General features: G+C 48.4%; 1 protein-coding gene across 2 annotated transcripts in view; it reads right to left on the reverse strand.

Moving 5' to 3' along the window:
* The window catches only part of Adgrd1 (adhesion G protein-coupled receptor D1), a 113,784-nt gene that overhangs the window by 84,958 nt on the left and 11,061 nt on the right, over positions 1–17,765 (reverse strand). Inside the window, exons 3-7 of one of the 2 annotated variants that reach the window (XM_050146597.1) lie at positions 16,388–16,471; positions 13,718–13,813; positions 11,745–11,867; positions 4,792–4,971; positions 1,258–1,512 (exon numbers count right to left, since the gene is read on the reverse strand). In XM_050146597.1, coding sequence (XP_050002554.1) covers positions 1,258–1,512; positions 4,792–4,971; positions 11,745–11,867; positions 13,718–13,813; positions 16,388–16,471 — 738 coding nt within the window. The remainder of the gene's footprint in view (positions 1–1,257; positions 1,513–4,791; positions 4,972–11,744; positions 11,868–13,717; positions 13,814–16,387; positions 16,472–17,765) is intronic. The other variant, XM_050146598.1, reaches the window with a different exon arrangement.

Genomic DNA, 17,765 nt, shown 5'->3' on the forward strand with positions numbered 1-17,765 from the left:
CAGCAGAGTCTGGGAAACTTGCTGGGAGGACAGATGCCAACACTCCGTCTTTCTACGAGTCTGTAAGTGATGGGGTTTTATGGAATATCTAGAACAGCTGAACCTCAGAAAGATGGCATAGATAGGTGGCTGCAGAAGGCAGTGATAACTTAACAGACATGAATGTCCCTTAAGGACAGTGAAATATCTAAAGATTATATAGAGACTGTGTTCGCGCCCTGTGAATTTGCTAAACACCACCAAACTCTTCACTCTGTTGCCATTACTTCTTTATTTGTGTGTGTGCACACAGAAGCAGAAGTCAGCCTCAGTATCATCCCTAAGGATCTGTCTGTATTTTTTTTTTAAACTAAGACCTGGGGGGCTGGAGAGATGGCTCAGCAGTTAAGAGCATTGCCTGCTCTTCCAAAGGTCCTGAGTTCAATTCCCAGCAACCACATGGTGGCTCACAACCATCTGTAATGAGATCTGGTGCCTTCTTCTAGCCTGTAGGCATACACACAGACAGAACATTGTATACATAATAAATAAATAAATAAATAAATAAATAAATATTTTTAAAAAAAAAAACTAGGATCTGGGGCTCACTGGTGTTTCTAGGCTGACGGGAGAGTGAGTCTAAGAGACCCTCCTACCTCTGCCTCCCCTGTGCTGGGATTAGAAGCACACACCACCACACCCTGATCTTTAAATATGGGTTCTGGGATTTAGGTTCTCGTGCTTGAGAGGCAAGCACTTTACTGACTGAGCTATCACTCTAGTACTGTTTTCTTTTAAACTGCTCACTTTAAATGGTTACACAGATGTCACATGCAATTTATCAAAGCTTTTTGAAAGTCCCACGGCAAAGTGAAGAAATGAACCGTGTCCACCTGCCAGCAGGCCCCTGCTTGGAGCAATCACCTGTAGATGAGCAAGGAGAAGATATCCAGAGCCTTAAGGACCCCACAGAGTGCACATGGGAGGCATGTGTGAAGGGCCTGAATATTTTCCACCCAAACCTCTGTAATCAGCCTTTGTATGCCCCCACGGAGCCTGTGAGGATCTGAGAATATTAATCTCGGCGTGTCTCCTGTGAACTGTTTGTTCGTTTATCCTGGGGAACAGGTGTTCAGAAACACAACTCTACTTGTAAGGTTCATTAAGACACCTCTCACATCTGCCATGGCGAGAACTTGAGAGCTGAAGGGTGGCGAGGATGCTGAGCATCTCAAGGTGCAGACCCCAGATCTACCCCCAGCCTTCTCGCGCACTGACCGACGGCAGCGGTGAAGTACATGTTGATCTCATCGGGAGTCAGTGCACGTTCCCAGATGATGAACTCATCGAAAGCTCTGTTCTCATAACGCTTGGTCTGGTCCTGCTCAGACCCTATGACCAGGTTGACATGGGGATCCCCATAGGTGTGAGACACTTTGCCGCTCGGGTCCGAGGTGCTCAGAGTCCCGTTGACATAGACTTTTAGGCCCTCCTTGGGCTTCCACGTGAACAGGACATGAGTCCAGTAAGGACCTGGAAGAGAGTGAAGACACAGCCTGAGCATAAGGGATGAGTTCTACATAAGCTTACGTTCCTAAACACATCCCTCTTTCATACGAGGCTTGGTCACGCTTGACTTTAGTGAGTCAAGTTTTGGATTATAACATAATGTAACACCCCTTAGTACTTTGGATCACATGACCTTTTCTCCCACCCCACCCCAAATTCCAAAAGCAACTTAAGGAGATCCTTTATTACATTAACATCAGAGTCACAGAGTTAAACACCTCCAACCAAAGGTAATAAAAGAATTCTTTAAAAGGCGAGATTTAGCTAGGCAGTGGTGGCGCACGCCTTTAATCCCAGTACTCGGGAGCCAGAGACAGGCGGATCTCTGGGAGTTCGAGGCCAGCCTGGTCTACAAGAGCTAGTTCTGGGACAGGCACCAAAGCTACAGAGAAACCCAGTCTCGAAAAACCAAAAAAAAAAAAAAAAGGCGAGATTTAAGCACCAACTAATCGGAACATAATCCTAGTTGAAAATCTCAATATGGTCAGAAACAAGACAAGGACATGCTCCTGTCAAAACTCCAGGCAGTCCCCGATATTACAGTAAGCAGGGAAAGAGGCACATGGGTTGGGAAGAACAGAATAAAGATACTTAAAACATTGCAAGATTCTCTTCTGTAATTCAATAGCACAGGTCTCAAGCATGAACTTTGCGGGTCGTAATGTTGTTTTACAGTGCCCAGAGGTCGGACATGCTTGGATCAGTAAGTGAAGTCACGTGGTATTAGGGAAACAAAAGGATAGATCAGAGGGACAGAACAGACAGCCCAACTATAGAGCAATACAGACACCATTTGCTGATACCTGATAGGAACAAAGCCAACTGGAGCAGACAAAGTCACAGTGGAACAAATATAGTCTCTGCAACCAAGGATTCTGGGGGAAAACAGAAGGCCATATGCAAAAATAACAGTAAATGAATAAGGGCCTCATCCCTATGCCCCAAACTAATTCAAAGTGGGAGGTAGATGGAAATACCAAACACAGATCTGCACAGCTTCCAGAATATACAAAGGGGATCTATAATGACCCTGGGCTTTTGACTTTTGTTTTTAAAAGTTTGTTTGTTTTACTTTACGCATATGAGCGTTGTTTTACATATGGTTACCGTTGCCGTGATAAAACACTACGGTCAAAGCAAGTTTGGGAGGAAAGGGTTTATGCTTTCACATCACAGTGCATCATCAAAGAAAGTCAGGACAGGAACTCAAACAAGGCAGGATTCATGAGGCAGGAACCACAGAGGCAGAGGCCATGGAAGACTCTGCTTATCGCCTTGCTCCTCATGGCTTACTCAGCCTGCCTTCTTATAGAGCTCAGGACCACCACCCCAGAGATGGCATCACCCACAATAGATTGGGCTCTCCCATAGCAATCACTAATTAAGAAAATGCCCTACAGGCTTGCGTAGAGCCAGATCTTATGGAAGCATTTTCTCAATTGAGGTTCCCTCCTCTCTGATGATTCTATCAAGTTGATATAAAACTAGCTAGTACAGGTGCCTTGCCTGCACGTATGTCATGCACCACATGCATGCAGTGTCCATGGGAGTCAGAGTGGGTGTCAAAGGCCATAGACTTCCTGTTGGGGATTGTGTAACACTTTAGTAATTTTGATGCTCTGAAGAACACTTGGATCCTAAGCAGGGCCAAAGCGTTCTTGCACTTGACTTTGAAAGTGAGAATAACAAAGCCCTCCAGTGAAGAAATGAGGAGCAGATGACGAGAGGGTGTTTACAAGTCTCTCGGTGTCCCTGGGTGGGAAAACAGCACGTGTTCAGTTTCAAAGAACCTGCTAGATGCCTGATGCTGTGCCACAGGCCTAAAGTCCATGGGTGGGGAGGAGGGGGATGAGCTGTTACCTAGGAAACCTTGACCACAAGAGGTCCTCACTGAGAGCCATCTCAGAGGTTCAGATGGAGCCTCGTGAAGCAGGAAGGCAAAGGTGTTTCAGGCCTCGACAGTAGGAGAGCATCCAGAAATTCAATGCCTTCCCTGGCTGCTGCTTTTCCCCACCTTACGAAGGAGTTATGAATTCAGCTTAAGCATGTCCAGCACCCACAGGGCAAAACAAGTCTCCCAGGATTCAGCAGCCCATTGTTCAAGGCTCCTCCGATCCATCAGTTGTCTGTCTCCCTGGGAAATAATAACTGCCGCTCTTTGAATGTTACAAATGAAGAAACTGAAACATCAAGTGATGGACTATGATACCAGGTCCATAAAGCTGTAAGGTAGATTTAGGACCTGGCCCGACTGCTTAACAGTTAAGCTGAGCTACCTCGTCCAAATGGGCCAGAAGTGGACACTGAGCTACATCAAAGGCTCCGCTTGCTTCTAAGGCAGTGCTTCTCAACCTTCCTAATGCTGCGAGCCTTTGATACAGCTCCTCATGTTACGGTGACCCCCTAACCATAAAATTACTTTCATTGCTACTCCAAAACTGTAATTTTGCTACTGTTATGAATCGTAAAGTCAATATTTGGCATGCAACCCCCAAAGGACTGAGAACTGCTATTCTAGAGGCTTCATATGGAGTGACACCCCCTTCCCCCACCTCCCGCCTCTGACCTGGATGGTTTCTGTCCAGGTCCTCCCTGCACCCCACATGAAACTACTGGTCACCTTCCTCCTCCAGTATCTTACACTATCCTCAGTGGCCCTGGTTTCAGGTGTCCAACATCTGGCGCAGCTAATGGACTCCGTAGCACAGACCATCCGAGCTTCTCCATCTTCTGAAACTCGGGTCCTTGGCACTCTAGTCCCCTCCCACTGGCTCTAAAGGCACATCCTCAACCAAGACCACCCAGTACCCCAGCTTCTCTTCCTGCATTACTGCCTGCTGCTCCTGATTGGCAGCCTGGCTTCCCCAGAACATTTTATACTTCTGTGAGCATCTTCAAGGCCACAATCACTGAACGGCATGGGGACAGAAGGATTTAGCCACGGTCTGTCTTCACATCACAGCGTTTTCCCAGCCAATGACTGGGTATATGCCATGTCACTTCCATTATGCAGAAAGCCAGCCTCACACAGGAACTGGGACGCAGCAATTACACAGAGAACTCACAGTCAGGTTACCATCTGGGCTTTGACCTTGGCATGAGTTCAACTTGCGATGGGTGCCCTCCTTGTTCTCCTGGGACCTTCCCAAGCTGCTGGCAGGAAGGTCCCATGTTCTGCAAAGATTCCTTCAGTGTTCCGCCATCACTGAGGGGCACAGAGGCTCCAGTTGGTGCTCCACTCACCTGGAGGGTTGAAGGTGGCCTTCCATGTCATGGAATTATCATGCGTGTATAGCTCCACAGAGCCCTTTCCTCCACTAGAGCAGATTTTGAAGCCATCAGAGATGACCTGTCCCCCATAAGCGTAGGCGGCTGTTCGAGGCTGCTCTCCTTGAGTCTTCCAGAAAAACGAAAACGTGACTCCTGAAGAGAGAAGCAGGCATTCATCAGCTGGTGCTATAACAGCATCAAATGCCACAGCAATATCTGGTCAAGGCCAGGTACCTTCCCAAGGGTGTGACCTGAGCCGTCATCATCCCCTTTCAAACACCTGGAAGCCTTGCTCCCATTCCCAGGGCATGGAAGAGGAAACTGAGGCCAGTGGGTTAGTGACTGATGGAGGTCGAATACAGGCCCGTGCTGCCTGACTCTGAGTGTGCAAATGTGCGCAAATGTGAACCCCTTCACCCCAGTCACCACCCCACCTACTTCCTCAGATCCTGACGATGATTTTACAAAGGAAGGAAACTGTTTCGTTCATTCTGGTTACACACGACATCTTTTTAAAGATTTACTGCCTCCGGAACGTCCTCCCACATCCCTAAATACACTTTTACACTGTCGTTTTTATGTCTGCCTGGCGTCACATCCTAGACAAGCCCCTGTTTCTGAGTCATATGGTTTCCTTCAAAGTTTTGAAGGAACATTCCAAACAGAACTTGAGGCTAATTTTTTTGACATAGCTCAAATTGTACATATTTCAGAACATGTTACCCGGGGGATGTTCTTGTAAAAAAGAGAAGCTGAGTTTTCCAGGTTCACAACACCTTGGCTGCTGACTCCCTGGGGGTGAAGGTGTGAGGCAGGCAGAGGTAAGAGCAGCTACCATGTTTTGGAACTCCCCAGTGTGGGTATGTGTGATGGCTAGTTTTAATCATCATTTTGACACAACCTAAAATCTCCTGGGGAAGGAGTCTCAAGTAGAGGACTATCTCCATCAGGTTGGTCTGTGGGCATGCCAGGAAGGGATTATCTTGATTGCTTTAATTGGTGTGAGAAGATCCAGCCCACTGTGGGCAACAACATTCCCTAGGTTTGGGTCCTGGACTGTATAAGAGTAGAGAAAGCTAGGTGATAACAACACATGCGTATATTCATTCTCTCTCTGCTCTTGACCATGAGTGGGATGTGATGCTTTATAAGTTCCTTCTGCTTTGACTTCCCTGTAGTGATGAATTATAACTTGGAATTTTCAAACTAAAAGAAAAGGAACTTTCTCTCCTAAGTTGTATTTTGTCAGAGTACTTTATCCTAGGAAGTTTGGAGCCCAGATCCCACGCGGAGTGAGGGTGGCACCCCACATAAACTATGGGGTGAGGTTAGCAACCCACGAGGACTATGGGGTGAGGATGGCACCCCACATGGACTATGGGGTGAGGGTGGCACCCCATGTGGACTATAGCGTGAAGGTGGTAGCCCATGTGGATTATGTGAACTTTGCTACAAACATCACTGTGAATGAGCCAGGTCACAGTGAATGTGGCCCCTTCATCTCCAGATGCAGAGAGAATATAGCTAACCAGCCAGGCTCTGGATGGCCAAGAGGGTCTGGCATGCACACAGACAGGTCTGGGCCCACCTTCACTCAGGCCCATAGAGGCGCAGACCTGGCGGGACCACCCCGTGGGTACAGACGTCCCTGGATTGTGCTGCAGCTTCCCTGTTTCCCGTAACCTGCGTCCACCTCCCTGACCAGACATGTACACTGTATGTATGTGCTTGCACATGCGTGTGGGTGCTAAGCTGGCCACCTGCTGGACTCTGTGTGTGGATGATAGAACTAAAACAACTGACTCCTCCCACGTGGCCAGGGATGTGAGAGGTGTCAGTGACTCTCACTGATCTCTGATCTGGCTGATCTCCCCACAGGGCTAATCACAATACGCTATGGATCAGGGTACAAATCGGGAGGAGGGAAAGAAGTGTGGGGACCTTTGTCCTAGCCTTATTAATAGAAATGGCACCAAATCACTTTAGCTGTTATCAACAAACTGAGGTCACACCACAGAGGTGTCCAAGACACCTATCTCTTGCGTGTAGACAAGTGTCTCATTGCTGGCCATCTTTGCCGCAAGGCTTATGGGTTGGTCTGTTAGAGTCTCTTGAAGTACATATGACAATAGTGCTGGCTTGGAATTTCTCCATTTTATTTTTGATCCAAGAGTAATCTAAAGATTTTGAATATGACCCCCAAAAAGATGAACAAGCGGCAAACACTGGGGATGAACAGACTTTGAATCGCCCTGCTCAGGTTAGTCTTCACCATATGGGTGTTGGTGAGACACACAGTACCCACAGAATGCAAAATCATCTGTGTGGATCAAAAACGAAAAAGCTAGACTCAGGCTATGGCTCAGCAGTGAAGGCATCTGCCAGGCAAGTGTGACTTCTGGAAAACGGATCTCTATAAACCCACATAAAGGCATGGCCGTGGCAGCCTGCCTAGAGTTCTGGCCTCAGAGTTCTGGCCTAATGTGCCGGCCATGGAATTATGTGCATTCATATTTATATATATCATACATAGATATGTGCATAGACAAATAGATGATAGGCAGACAGACACATAGATAGATAAAGGGGTTTTGGCTTCTTTTTGTAGTCCTGACTGTCCTGGAACTCACTATGTAGGCAAGGCTGACCTCAGGCTCATAGACTCACAGAAATCCACCTGCCTCTGCCTCCCGAGTACTGGAATTAAAGGTATATGTTAACATGCCTGGCTCAAAACTATGTTTTGTTGTTTTTTAAGAACCTCCAAACACTAGGAAGTTCCAAGTCCTCTCTGGGGCTCTGGGAGCTCTGGGTAGAATCCAGGTCTAAGGGGCATCCTTGGGCTGCTGAGGAAAGTTGTCCTGGGAGATCTCCAAACACCAGGATAGGATTTTGGTGAGAAGCAGCGCAGAGGCTGGGAGTACAGGTCCAGGCCACCCTGGCTGTGGAGGAGGGGACTTAGATGACTCCCTACTGTCCTTCCTCCACCAGGCTCCCCCTCCCTTACCCACCTCTGCCGTACTCAGAAACAACAGTTCCACATGGAAACAAACAAGACGCATTGTGGAATTTCTGTCGTGAAACATATCTCGTGCAGCACTTGTGCAAGTCATTTCTCCCCACCCACCCCCAAAATGCTGCTGCTTTAAAAAAAAATCCTTTCACTCATCTCAAAACACAAAATGATGCCGCCTCTGCCAAATGTGCCTCTTCTCTGGGAAGAGAAATAAAAATAAAAAATTCAATACGGTGTTAGGTAATAAGAATAAAAATTAAAAATTCAGCATAGTGTTGGACGGGGATAAGGGGAAAGTGGGTTGTGAACTCTGCTGGCAAAGCAGCTCATTTTAGCTCAGCCAACCTGCAAAGTAATGACTCTTGTCTGCGCAAGCCCTCATTGAAATATCAGTCTGCGTCTCCACGGACTGGAAAGATTCGCCATGTGCCCACAAGAGCACCTGTCAAAGGTGCGGATCATCAACACAGAGAAGGAAGTCTGAAGGGGAACGAAATAAGCACAGCACATCAGCACATTGGTTCCATAGTTTGCTCTGGTTAGGATCAGTAAATCCTAATCTCTCCACGGCCCCTTGTCAGGGATGTACCGAGATAGACAGAAACACCAATGAGGCATCCAGAAGGGCTCTGCCTGCTCAGTAAATGCACCATGAATATGGCCTTGTGCTGAACTCGGAGAACCAGTGGCGGTCCAGGCGGAATCTCCCACACACACAGTGCCAGAGACCAGGAAGGAGATGTGACAATATTCCACCATCAATCGCCACGTCCTATGGAGGAGTTGCCACACACGGGCAGGAAGTCTGAGGCATAGGCTCTTGCCAAGCAAAGACAATGTCTAGCAGAGCCCCGGGTCTGCAGGCAGATCCCTAAGTCCACAGAGAGGCCCTTCCAACTCTCTGCTTCCCCACATGGATGCTCCGTGAACTGAAGGAGCACAGACAGACTGCTGCCTGAAGCTGATGCTCTGGGTACCATGTGTGTCTCAGTTAGTAGAACGCTGGCCTAGCATGAAGGCCAGCAAACTCATGCACGAAGCCCTGAGTTTGAGCTTCAGCACTGCATAAAACCATGTGAGAAGCGCATTTCTATAATTCTTGTCTCGAAAGAAAAAGAAGTGAAAAGAAAGAGAGAGAAAATAGCCTTGTACGTTTTAATAGATGTTTGAACACGGGACCAGCTCAACTGTAGGTTAGCAAGCAACAAGACTCTGACACTTTGACCTTAAAATTGTTCCACCGTTTCTCATAAAGCTAAAAATAGGACTACCCAGTGACCTAATTATACCACCTCTGGGCATCTACTCATAGGACTCCAGACCCTACTGCAGAGACATGGCTCCTCTGTACACAATAGCTAGGAAATGGAACCATCCTGGACGTCCATCAACCGCTGGATGGATAATGAGAGGGCGGTACCTTTACACAACTGAATTTTATTCAGCTGTTGAGGAAAAAAAAAAAGAATGAAATCACGAAATTTGCATGAGAATGGGCGGAACCGAAAATATTATAGTAAGTGAGGTCACCCCAGTGTAGAAAGACATAATGTCTCGTGTGTCCTTTCTCATACGCAGATCCTAGCTTTGAATTTTCAGATTTGTGGCTTTAATTTTGAATGCCCATAGAGAAGCCAGAAAGGACCCAGGAGAAGGGGAGGGGGAGAGGCCTGAAGGTGTGAGAGGACATTGAACAGCTGGGCTACAAACAGGTGGGAGCTCCTGGGGATTAAAGGGTTAAGTGGGAATGGGGGCACAGGATGAGAGAGAATGAAACTGGGGGTGAGTTAACCAAGACCAAAGAGATGTGAAAAACGCTTGTGGAAAATCACTACTTTGTTAGCTACTTAAGATAGAAATTATTTTAAAAAAGGAATTCAAACTTAAGTGCCCTGCATAGGTGAACAACGAGGCTTTCAGAAGTTACCGGTTCTGAAACAAAAATCTCAGTGCCAGGCATGGACACCTCCCTTCAGTTATTTCTTGGTCAGAGAGGTTCCTGATATCCAGACACTCCTGGAGCAATACAGGCTCCTGCCTGTGTTCATGGTTCCCTACCATAACTAGATGGTAAGGCCTGATGGCCTAAGACACCACAGGCTCTGGTTGCAGGACGGAGGGAAATCAAGCTAGAACTGACCCACGCCCTTATTTCCCGGTTAGCTTTCACAGCACTGGAAGTCATTACGCAGCCCACTGGGAAAGCAAAGTCATCCTCGATTTCATGCATGGCTGGATCCTGCGTGATGTGCCCACTGTCAGACTAGTGGCGTGACTGTCAGGAAGTAACCAACCACCTTCTAATGGGATTAGAGACCTGTTCCCGGGAAGAAGGCCATGCCTGGTACTGTAAACTTGGTCAACAGTATGTAGTTGAAGAGGCCATCGACTTTTGTGGAAAATCTACTATTGCTGCTTTGATACATGGACATGTGGCCACCTTCTAGATATTTCTCTTTAGACCCATGGATCAGTGCACCTGTCAACCTTGGTCAGAGAAGCTTTGTTTCGCAGAGGGCAGAGGCTCATGTCGAGATTCGTAACTGTTCAGAGCGTTGAGAATATGTGATTACTGAGTGATCATTCCTAAATGGAACGTCTGTGTCAACGCTTCCAAGGCATGGGGACCATCACAAAACAGAAAGAGTGTAAGAGTTGGAGGCTGGGGAGGGGGGCTATGAAAGGCTGTCTACTGGACACGACGTGGCTGTCGCTGTCACAAGCTCACAGCAGCTGTGGTCACTGTCAATGTCAAGTCAGTCAACGTTCTGACAGGAGCTGGGGAGGGGCTCGTGAGGTCCCACTCCCAGGCACAACTGACAGTTGGTGACTGCTGGAGGAGGAATCGGTTTTCTTCAGGACTGTGGCCACTGGCAGGTTCCCCATCCTCTGGTGGACGGCTCCACACCCATGCCCTTGTAGGCAGCACTAACTGGATGAATAGGTTGTGAGAAGAACAGGAGGAAAAGGACATGAAGTTGTCTTGGATGACAGAGGGTGATGTCCCCAAAGGATTCAAACGTGGCCCAGACTCCAAGGAAAGCAGTGGGGTCTGCCTTCTCTTTGACACACCTGTCATGAGTTCCAGCCAGAGGTCATAGGTTGGGAGAAGCCCAGACACCATCCAACCACCCTCAGTGAACACATAAGAAGTGAGCCCAGTTTGGGGGTTAACAGGCACACCCTGCTCTGCCAGGCCTGACCTGTCATCAACATCCCAGATCCAGAAATAACACTGTGAGAGCCATCAATTTCCTTCCCACAAGTGCCGGGCCCCATCCCAGCCGAAGTGACATCCATCTCCGCGGCCGTGTTCTAAAGCAAGATGTTCCCCAGTCCTCTGCAAGGCTCAGTATTTTGACCTCCTGGCTCAGGAGGGCGACGTCCTAAATTTCAGTCTCCAGGACTGGAGACCGAATTCGAGTGGCTGCATCCCTTCCCCTCACCCTCTCTCCATCTTGCATCTGACATTTTGCATACATTGCGGTAGATAAGAAGCCTGTTCTCTTAGGCTGGAGGCGTGATTCAGGAGGGAATGATGCCCACTGCACAAGTATAAGGACCCGAGTCAGATGTCTAGAACCCACATACAAAAAGAAAAGCCAAGTATGGCAATGCTTACCTATAACCCCAATGCTATGGTGGGGATTTCAAGAGGATTGTTAGGGCCATCGGCCTAGCTTTAGGGTCAATGAGAGACTCCATCTCAGTGGAATAAGGCAGAGAGTGATAAAACAGGACGCCTAGTGTCCTTCTTTGGAGCATGGGCATATTTACTGAGTGTACACACACACATGCATGCAGACACATGCACATGTGCACACATACACATGCACACACACGCACACACACACACACACTGTTCACATGTGCCGTTAACGGGGTAGCATACACCCTAGCCCCAACTCACCCTCAGGTCCACACTGGGCCGGGTTGCTGATACAGGATGACTTGTAGCTGCCGTAGTAGAGGAATGTCACCCCCTTCTCCTCCTTGAGGTAAATACCTTTGTTGACCTTCCCTTCCATGATATCTAAGAAAGGAAACGGACATTGCCAGTTACCCTATCGCCGCCAGAAGACTAAACACACCTGTCAGACATACAAGCACCTTACAAATGAGTTCCCAGTGCTATCCTCCTCCATAATGCATTTATAATGTCACCCAGTATTCCCGGATAGCAATCACATTCACTAATATTTAATTATTGATGGAGACAGTGTGAATGATTCATAGGTTTCAGTGTTAGGGAATAAATTACTACCCTTCTATTAATGTCAGGTCAGCATAACCTATATCTTAAATATAGAAATATTGGAACTGGCATATTTGCCAACAGTCGAACCCTAAATGCCACTCACGCTCCCGCTATCAGGGTCCCTCCCACTCTGCCTCGCGCTGAGCTTTCTGAATGGAGCACTCTCATTACTTAAGTGTGAGGCCACAGCTGCATTCTGGTCAGAGTGGGTACTCACTGAAGCATCCCGGTCCTCCGTATAGGCATCCCTCAGCTTTAGAGCCAGGTCCAGACCCAGGAGAAACCACAGCCCTATTCGGAAGGTCGCTGAAGGGTCTGCCAATCCCGGAGAGCCACAAACCCCTGTCTCCAACACAGCTCACTCAGCTACCTTATTTTGGCATGTGCCATGGCTGGTGTGTCCCACAGGAAAAGGAAGGTGGCTGCTTTATCGCTAAATAAGCAAAGACTGTAGAAACTATTGGTGATGGGCTCCCCTATGCAGCAGAATGAGCATGCACAGAGACCACCCCAACCTGTGTACAAATAGGGAGGTGATAGTGTACACCCGTCTGGCTACTGGCCAACTGTGCACTCGAGATCTGGGAACTCTGCTCACACGGAACACTGGTTAGATGTAACCCTCCCTGTCACATGGCCCTCCACGCAAGGGCCTCGTTGTTTAAACTCTGATTCTACTTATCCTGTTGGCTGCCATGGGAGGGCTATATCTTACTTCACTAAATGGATAACTACCCACCAGACAGCTGAGCCAGACTTCACGGGCCCAAGAACCAGACTGCTTGCTTAGTAAAATCATTTAGAGATGGCAAACAGCCCACAACGGAGCGAGAAATCGGAATCTGTGCTAAGAAAAGACAGAGGCATACACAGTCCAAACAGGCTTTCTGTGGCCGTCAGACACTCGCCACCGTCGCTGCTGTCAGTCAGCTCTGAGCTCAATGGAATCACAGGCTCTGGGTTAACTGACAATCGGCTGACTCAAGTGGGCATGTCTTCTAAAAAAAAAGGGGGGGGGCTCCTAAAGAGTTTTCAGAATACACCTGCAGAAATGCTGATGGGATGTTTGTGAGACTAGGTTTTGGATGAATTTTTAAAAATCAGCTTGCATTTTCCATGAACTGGGCAGGGTGAGACTCCCCCAGCCCCACCCCACAAAGAACACAATATATTCCAAACTCTAGTTTCTTCCAAGCACAGTGGGATACAGCTAGAATCCTAGCCCTGGGGAGAAGCAGGAGTTTTAAGTTCATCCTTGGCTACACAGAGAAGTTGAGGCCAGTCTGGGCTACATATACCTTGTCTCCAAAAAGGGTAGGGGCAGGAATCTGCTGTCCTTGCTTAGGAAAGATCTGGGCCACGTTTGGTTTTGCTTCTGAGATCAAGTGACTGATTCAAAAGAGCCTGGCAACGTGGAAGAGCCTCCACCCCTTCCAGACACGGCCATCAGGGAGGCGTCCTAAGCCAGAAGCCGGTGTGGCTTCTCCCAGCATCTCTCTGGCTGCCCATCACTTGCACCTGGCCATCACTCCTTTCCCAGCCAAGTGAGTCCTACAGAACCAGATGGAACCGGTCCTTGACTCCAGTGGGCTCCACATTAGACAGGACCCAGCACCGGTGCTCACCTACGGTCGCAGAGAAGTTGGAGTAGGCAGAGTCATTGGTAAAGACAAAGGTAGCATTGTGGGAGGGAGGCACAGTGAGGTTGTGGGTTCGCAACGCTGGGTGAAATGACAAAAGAGAAGACAACACATGAGTGACATGAGACACAAACGGAAACAGCGCATCTCTCACCCCGACACACAGGGGAAGGGCTCCTCCTTCCATCCTCCTCCTCCTCTGCCCACAGGTTTCTTCAGCAGACTCCGTAGCCAGTTCCAATGGACCCCTGAGTAGGGCCACTGCTGGCCTTGGCCACAATCAAGGAGAGAAATGCCTCAATTTGCTGGCCCCCAGTCCCACACAGATGCATCGTTGAGAGATGTCGAGGTGAACTCAGCCATTTGTGAAGCAGTGGTAACAGAAGGAGGAGTGGTTGTGATATGGGGGACCAATGAGAGACAAACATCTGCGTGAGATGGCAACAGACAAGACAACAGAGGGTTTGGCCGCAGGCAAAAGGGTTGCGCATCCAGGAAGTGGTATCCAGAGCCTTTCAGCTGTCCCCAGCCTTGAGAGGTGCTGGTAGATCCCAGCTCTCAGGATGACACACACCTGCTCAGCAACACAGACTGCCGAGGGGACTCCAACATAAGGCCGCAGTGCCAGTGCCACATCGCACAGCGTGGGGACAGACATGGAAGCATAGAGAATTTCACCAGAAGTCAAAACACTCAGTTCCTGCCGTGTGCCTGAGTGATTATGGGACTTCAGAAAACCGTAGGCTACCGACTTAATCAGCGGCTGTGAGCCAAGATGGGGAGATGGGGTGAAAATGCCAGGGATGAGGACCCTAGGGGCCCAACAATGCTCTTCCACTAGGTCAGGTGATTGCCTCTCAGGGGTTTCAAAATAAAGACTTCCAGAGAAGACATTGAGATTATGACAAAGGCCGATGGTCTGTTTCCCCTGATCCAACACACCAGCTAGCACAGGGCACTGTTGCTCTTACGACAGCAGAGTGGGAAGATTTTTTTGGCTGCCATACCGTCTACAGGGGCCACCAGCACCCTACCACCTGGGATGGCCCACGAAGGATGGAGGAGCAGCCTGGTCAGACCGAGTCCTTTGCAGAGGCCACACCCGCCACCAGCTCTAAGACCCCAGCTGGTGCTTCTGGACTTGGAAGGTTTTTTGTTTTCGCTTACTTTTAATTTTTTAATTTAAAACAAAATATTATTTATTTTATTTTGGTTTTCAAAATATACATTTATCTTTTCTATATGCATGTGTACTTTTAATTTTAAACATCACTTATTTTATTTTGGTTTTTAAAATATACATTGATCTGTTGTATGTGCACATGCATATACACCTGCTTATATGACACAGCATGTATGTAGATGTCAGAAGACAACTTGAGGAGAGTGTATTCCCCCCTCCATCATATGGGTCCTGGAGACTGAACTCAGGCTGAGTCTTGAGAGTAAGCACCTTTACCCACTAACCCATGTTGTCAACTCTTTTTTTTTTTTTTTTTTACTTTAGAAAATGGGGCTTATGTATGCCAGGAGGCATAAGTAGAGATCAGAGGATAATCTTAAGGATTCAATTCTCCTACCATGTAGGTCCCGAGAATCAAACTCAAGTCGTGAGGCTTGGCAGCAAGTGTCTTTATTCAATCTATTTAAACTATCTCAGCCCGCCCCTGGGCTCCAGCGTTTTAGGGAGACATTTTAAAAACCTTCTGTGACAGCTTCCCACTGTACTGGCGTCACATCGATGGGGAAGAGGCCAGGGATCTGAGGTGGACAACATGCCCACCAACAGTGCTCTGGATGCACTGCACGAGAACCTGTGTCTATCCAGAACAACAGCGTGTGTGCGTGTGTGTGTGTGTGTGTGTGTGTGTGTGCGCGCGCGCGCGCGCGTGTGTGTCCGCACTTGACATCCTTGGAGCAATGGGTTTATAAACATAAAAAGACCTCCAGAACATATTCTGAATCAGTGCTTTCCAAGAAGGGGGTTCTTGTTGGAATGGACATGCTCACAACTGTCCTGGGTTCCTCCAATATCATTGTCCGAGCTCAGTGAGACAGAGACCCTGACACCTCCTGCGGAGTCAGCACCAGGAAGAGCATTTTAGGGGGTGTTGGCCAGGGTGTGGACAGCTCCTTGGGAGACAGGGAACACCTTGCTTTGTGAAACGGTGACCTTAAAACAAGGGAATCTGTGACCACTCATCAAGATCCTTACATGGGCTTGCTGTGGCAAGTCAGCTCTGTCCTCCCATAAACATGTACCCAGAATCACTCCACAGCAGAGGGTTCTATGTTAATCAAGGTTTGGGAAGCCCTGCCCTACCATCATCATAATGTATAAATGCTCTCATTAAACACTTTGCAGTGCCCGTGAGTTGCTTGCTCATCTCCATCTCTACAGCTCCAATGTGTCCTGGGGCATCTAGAGACTCTCTCTCTCTCTCCAGATGCTCTAGCTCCTGGGAGGCGCTATCCCCACACTGCAGGCATCCTCACCTCCCTACGCCCCTGGGGGGCGCTATCACCACACTGCAGGCATCCTCACCTCCCTACGCCCCTGGGGGGCGCTATCCCCACACTGCAGGCATCCTCACCTCCCTACACTCCTGGGGGGCGCTATCCCACACTGCAGGCATGCTCACCACCCTTGTCTACCTCCAGTTGTGTCCTGAAGCTCAAGGATCCCATCCACATTTTCCAAAGGCCAGTAATGAGAAGCAGAAGCCAAGACCGCAAACCCTGCAGAGAAAAGACCAAAAAGTTTAAATCACAATTAGGGAGGAAGGAACAGAAGATAAGAGCTGTGTGTGACCCAAGCTCTTGGAGATTGAGAAAGAGTGAAATTGTCATGATGGCCACAGATCTGGCTGGGAAGGCATTAAGAGAAATTCAATACACACTCCTGGTTAAACAAAAACCACCACTTCAAACTAGAAATCAATGGCTAGTTTCCTAATTGGACAGAGCAGGACAGATAGGGAGGGACAACACCTCCTAACTCAAGAAAACAAAAGCCCCGTCCATGTGTGGGTCCAGGGCTAGGAGCTGCCCATTAGTGAAGGGAAAGGTAGAAATGCCCATTATCGTACTATTACCTGGAGTGGCTTTAGAGGCAACATCTGAAATAATTGGACCACAGACTGAAGCAAGGTTTAAAATGACTTTGCAGGGGGAAGACGATAACCCCAATGTCGTGTCAGGCATCACAGAGGCCCTTAACAAACACTCCCCTGTGTCTTTTAACAGTAACGTGCAAGATAGCACATTCTTCCCCTGTTTGTAAAGAGAAGCAGAATTCCTGCTGGAGGACTGGGGAGACAGCTCCGGGACAAGCTGCTTACCACACAGGTGTGAGTACCTGCGTTCTGTCCCCAGACTCACGTGAAACCAGGTGTGGTAGTAAATGCTTATGATCCCAGTGCTGGTGAGGCAGAGTCTAGGGGATCCCGGGAGCTCATAGACCTGCCAGGTTAGCAAAAACATGAGCTTCAGGCTCAATGAGAGGCTTTAAGACCCTGCATGCCTGCATGCACATGAGCGTGCACACATACACACTCACACCAAAACATAAAAATAAAAAAAAAGTAAACAAGAATAGCTATAGCCAAGAATAAATAAGAGACCTGGTATTTGGGGGGGAGGGGAGTACTGGAGGATGCTGGGGACAGCAGAGGTCGTGAGCAGAGCTGGGGACAAGCCTGGAGGTTGCAATAAAAGGACATTGGGTACCACATGTGTAGGCAGATGTTCAGTGGGAGGAGAGGCCACAGGTGGCTCCACTACATATACACAGTTGGCTAGTGGTAAAAGTGGTACCACAGGTACTGAAGTCAGTTAGGCATCTGGGAAAAACATAAGATCTCAGCTCATACTTCAGATGGTTCCAAGTGTGAGTGTAACAAAAAAGCTGAGCTGGAGGCTGGGTGGGGTGGGGTGTGGCTTTAATCTCAGTTTGGGAGGTAGAGGTAAGGGGACCTCTGTGTTCAAGGCCAGCCTGGGCTACATAGTGAGACCCTGTCTAAAAAGAAACAGG

Source organism: Alexandromys fortis, unplaced genomic scaffold, assembly GCF_014885135.2.
Source record: "Alexandromys fortis isolate MF-2015 unplaced genomic scaffold, M_Fortis_MF-2015_v1.1 scaffold_56, whole genome shotgun sequence".
In the NCBI taxonomy this organism is placed as follows: Eukaryota; Metazoa; Chordata; class Mammalia; order Rodentia; family Cricetidae; genus Alexandromys; species Alexandromys fortis.